Genomic DNA, 5,411 nt, shown 5'->3' with positions numbered 1-5,411 from the left:
AAGTACCGAAAAGCTTTCTTACTATCGTATCTACAGTAATGTTCAAATGTGCCTGCGCTGGACTGAATGAGAATGACCACAATAGGCGTGATAGTTTACGCCAAATGTACGAAGTTCACTAACCTCATAGTTTTTTGGCACAATAAACAAAAGTATGGCTGCAATTAAACACAAACTTGAAATAAAAATACATTTATGAAACAAAATTAAAATCTTTCTTATGTACATATATAAACATGAAATCCTAGTTAGAAATAAAAAAATACTCATTTATTGATTAGGTTTACTTACAAATATTATATTCGGGTCTTGTATATTACTTGAGCTCTTTTATTTGTGTTTGTTTTTTCACAAACAGTACCTACTAAATTTAGATATTTTACCTTTCAGTTTTCACATATGGACACATTATTTTATGTTTTAATAAAAGTTAAATAAAGTGCAACAACTTATTCACTTTTTATAAATTTTTTTATTGGAAACAACACTTAAAAAAGAACTAAATTGATTATTATAATTTCTGTAACTCATTTCAGGTGTCAAGTACGTTGCCACTATTCAAACAGCATTTAAGTTAGATAATTGAAATGACTTTACAATTTGATTGCATTTTCTTAATAAATTATTCTAACAAAATAGGCTGCACATTCCCCATAATACACACAAAAAGAGATTGATTTGTTAATGATTTGTAGATATTTAACTTCTTAATAATTATGCAATTGTAGGAAAAGTTTTCTACAGACATTTTTTATTGTCCTACTTATCAGTTTTGTCCCATTTTAGCAAAAAAATAATTAAATACAGGTTAAAATGTCACCAAGAAGATTGTATAAGCATTATACGATGATGTTTTTTCATAATTTTTATATGTGTTTGTAGCATAATTTTTGCACCACTGTGGTTCCAATTGTTTGTTTTTCACTGTAGTTGGATCTTCCGGCTGGACTAACAAATCTAGGAAACACATGTTACATGAATGCAACAGTACAATGTTTACGTACTGTCCCTGAACTGAGAGATGTCTTAAGAAAGTGAGTAGAAAACTTTGGAGTGAAAGTATAATAACAAACAAAGCAATTGTCTTAAAAGAAGGAAAATCAGAGGCTATCATCATAAAAGCTAATAATATGGCAGACCCCATTAAACGCTGTTTGTTTCTCTTTCATGAAAGGGAACAAAAACATTATTAGAGTTTGAATTATTTATGCTACATTTAATATGTATTCTAAAGTTTTGTTGAACTATGAACCTTATTTGTCTTAATATACCAATTGAATGTAATTAATAATGTTGAACTTAGAATTATGCAAATGTGTATATAGAATGTTTATGTATGTAAACTGTATTTGCATATATTTCTGCACATAAATACACATATACATATGTAAACATTATTATTATTAATAAAATTCATAACTTGACTAGATGTCACTCCAGTTGTTGATACTTGTTACTAGGTGATACTTTTGAATGTATTTATGTTATTAACTTATACTCTGTAATGGTTGCAAGTGTTGTACATGTCAAAGGTTTCCATCAATACAACTTAAAGCTTACAAAAGTAAAAGATATATCTATTTATTAACATTCTCTAAAATAAAATTTCATAATTAAATTACAGTTAAATAAAATTGCACTGATCAAACTACAATGACTCAGCTTAAAACTTTTGCTATGGGTATCTTTTCTGCACATGTCACAAGATTCTAGTGAGCTATATTCAAAATGTAATTAAACTACTTTACTACTATGGTATACAAATAAACTTGGCATCAAAACATCAGCTAATATTCCAAATTTTAATATCGTATAAGTTTTAAGGTCTTAATTTTATAAGGCAATATTTAAAAAATCTTTAATTTCCCCTAGTATGAGATTTATAACATTTGCTCTCTAGGTATCCCCTCTTCTCTAATTTATTTACCACCCCTCCAAGAAGTATGAAATGTAATGTAAATTACTTATTAGAATGTTGTCATTGCTCAGGCAAAGCATAATTGTTATAGCCTTCAATCTTACTTGGTTAGAGAGCCATAAACTAGAAAATCAGACCCCTCTTGCCACGCCTACCTGACACATCCTCTCTTTTACAAATTGCCAATAGTTCTCTTTGATACTTAATACTATATTAAATTTAACCAATAGAAAGCCAAGGTTTTCATCTGTCAAATGACATATTGTATTACATTGTATTTTGTACAAAGAATTGTCTATTTCACTTAGTACAAACTTTATTTTCACAGGAAACGCATCGATGAGCTTAGGTGAATTTTAACAGCTGTTGTCGCATATTTAGAAAGCCAGAAAAATTGTGATAGTTAGAGGAAACTGTCTGCTTTTTGCATGTTATTATTCTATGTTCTTTGTTGCATTATTTAATTAAATAAAAGATATTTAGTGCAATACTACCATTAGTATAAAAAAAAGTATGGTTAACTGTCATCGACAATTGACAGTAAGAAAAAAGAAGATTTGGAAAGTACTTTATTTCTCATTTTTTATGTTTATTGATTATTTATTATTATAAAAGTAACTAAAATGAAAAAATAGTGATCTTTTTAGGTTAGTTAAGATTAGGATAGGTAAAATAAATCACAATAATAATATAATAAAAATGTTTCACAAGGTATGCACACGAGCTGCACATTCTCCGAGTGATTTACAACTCGTAATGTTGGGGATAGTAGTTATACACTGGTTCAAAGGGTAATAAAACAGTAAAATTTAATTATAAATAGATGTATGCTATTATGAGTTTAAAGCTACTTAGGATAAACAAATGTAGTTTTATGCTACATTTGAAGTCATTCTAGAAAGAAAAAGAGGGTAATTTAGATTTTTTTTTGTTTTTTGGGGGGTTTACGAAGTCAGTCGAATTGACCAACCTTGTATAGAGTTAGGGTAAAGAAAATAACAGATAAAATATGTAAAGTTTTAGTAAAAACAAACATTTGAAATGTATTTAGGATGTTTTAGAGAGTACACAAATGAAATTTGAGATTTTTGAGATGAAGAAAAGTATTTTAATCTTTTCAATGTGAAAAAGACTTTGCACATGGACTGTTCAAAACAAATACTCAATATATTCATGGACAAATCTTTATTTTAGGTTATTAAAAGTACTTCACTAAAAAATAAGATTTTTTGTGTGTGAAAGACTTATAATATTAACTGAAAGACTGCCACATTTTATGAAGATATACACACTATATTGATAGTTAGAAGTATAAAAAAAAACTTTAAATGAGTAAACGTGGTTGGTCAAATTGACCGAGCCCATGTCAAGAGAGTTAAGGAGGGGGCAAAAATCATTGTACATTTAATGCCAGTTTCTCTTGTTAAATGGGCTGAACATAGCCCAGTTGTAGAGATGAGGTTCTGTGGTTCATGTTCTGTTGTCATCAAAAATACAACAAATGAACTCTGCACTTTAAGGCTGTAGGTGTGTGGTAAGGGTGACAGTTAAATCCATTCATTTGGACTGATAAGAACTATCCAAGAGTTGGAAGTATGTAATGTTGACTAGCTGCCTTATATCTAGTCTGTCATTTCAAAATTAGGAATGGCTAATGCAGATAGCCTTTATTTAGCTTTTCACAAAATTCAACAGTCAAACTGTTGTTAAAAATACACATTATGAGCTACTTATTAATGACACTCTTAGCAGTAAATATTCAGAGTGCTTCAACCTCTTAATGATATTTTTTGTAAGCAGTATTAACCCATTATATGTGGATAATGAAACAATGAAATACTAATCAGTTCACATGATCTTTAAGGATGTTTTTTATCCCTTTTTAGATCATATAATTTAAGAAATAACGATATAGCCAGCAGAACTTAAGTCTTTTTTTGTTATTTTTTTATGTTTAGCTTTCAGGGTGGGATCACTTTAGCAGGTTCAATGGTACCTTCTCAATCAATTACTGCAGGTATGTTGGAAATAACTCGGAAATTAGAATCAAAATGTGCTTTTCTATAATAATTTTCGTATGTAATTTTGATATTCAAATTTAAATGGTATTTCTTATTTATAAGGTTTGCAAAGAAATGATTTATATCATTGCATAAAGTTCCTGATTTGGAGTTTTTTTATTATAATGTAAAATTATAAAATGTCAAAATTGTTTCTTAAAAGCAGTAAGTACCATTTAAAAAACTTTTTTTTAATCAATTAAACATTTCAAGACCTTTGCTAAAGCTGTGGATAATTTTGAAATATTGTTTTTAAGTTTTATGTTTGTTACCATAAGTATAACAAATTTCTATTTCTAATTTTTTCAATACAAAACTAAACGTTTTTTATGATGATATTCATAGATAAAGGTTTTTTTTTTATTAATTTCTTTTCTATATTTTAGGGTAAAAAATTAGTTCAAAGCTGAATAACTATTTATGACTTTTTTTTGGGGGGGGAGTAATTTGCAGAATGAAAGGTTGTTGTTTTTATGTTAAATACATAGTGGGATTAATTGTAATATTGATGATACTTGTGTTTAATTTGTGTGTATGGGTGTGGCTCGTATGTTATTAGGGACCTTGTGACCAAGAAAGTTATAGACCTACAAGTAGTTTGGTGCATAGATAGTTTAGAAAAATGTGTTGAAAAAAACCAACAGGGGGCCCAAGTAACTTGGATTTAATTGTAACTGATATGATGGGGAAAGAATTACTAAAATATGTAAATTATGTGAATATAAGAAATTTGCTATAAGAAAAATATTGACATTAAAAAGACACGTTTTTATAAATTGAGAACAAAGTAATTTTATTATATTTTGTGATGATTAAGTTACTTGAAAAGTTGTAGGTATTAATTTTGGTTGTAATGAACATATTTATAGAGTAAAGGTTTAAAGAAGATAATTATAAACATTTTTCAACTGAAGTTCATGCACAATTTGCTGCCAAGTTCAACGTGAAATATCTTTGGTACAACCTTCTTTAAATCTAATGTTTTATGAAGGAACTCTGATGTTAATGAAATACATAACTAGTAATCTAATGATTTTTATTTTTGCTTGTAATTTGAAGTTGTTTAATAATGGTAACATCTCATTTAGCTTTGAGAGACCTGTATGAGTCTATGGACAAAACAGCTACCATTCCTCCAATAATCCTGCTTCAAGTATTACATATGGCTTTTCCTAGATTTGCAGAAAAATCTGAACATGGTGGATTTGAGCAGCAAGTATGTTCCACATGTCTAATTTAATTGATGATGAATAACCTTTCCTTTTGCAATCTTAAAGGTGTAACAGATACTGTAATATGTGTATTAAATAGAGTTGAGGATTCGGAACTTCAAGTACTTTAGGGTGATGTATTTATAACTTAAAGGTATGTTAGTCTAATTTGCATGAATAACATATGCCTGCAATGGTTTTATTGTCTTGAACTTTTTACAT

The 5,411-nt window shown here is 28.3% G+C and overlaps 1 protein-coding gene across 1 annotated transcript in view; it reads left to right on the top strand.

Annotated features, from left to right (window-relative positions):
• The window catches only part of LOC106465989 (ubiquitin carboxyl-terminal hydrolase 14-like), a 38,839-nt gene that overhangs the window by 12,874 nt on the left and 20,554 nt on the right, over positions 1-5,411 (top strand). Inside the window, exons 5-7 of the mRNA XM_013926240.2 lie at positions 931-1,034; positions 3,877-3,935; positions 5,067-5,194. Of these exons, the coding sequence (XP_013781694.1) occupies positions 931-1,034; positions 3,877-3,935; positions 5,067-5,194 (291 nt within the window). The remainder of the gene's footprint in view (positions 1-930; positions 1,035-3,876; positions 3,936-5,066; positions 5,195-5,411) is intronic.

The sequence above is a fragment of the Limulus polyphemus genome, unplaced genomic scaffold, assembly GCF_000517525.1.
Source record: "Limulus polyphemus unplaced genomic scaffold, Limulus_polyphemus-2.1.2 Scaffold2115, whole genome shotgun sequence".
Classification (NCBI taxonomy): Eukaryota; Metazoa; Arthropoda; class Merostomata; order Xiphosura; family Limulidae; genus Limulus; species Limulus polyphemus.
The sequence above is the reverse complement of the archived record's forward strand: the minus strand, read 5'-3'. Positions and strand labels throughout refer to the sequence as shown.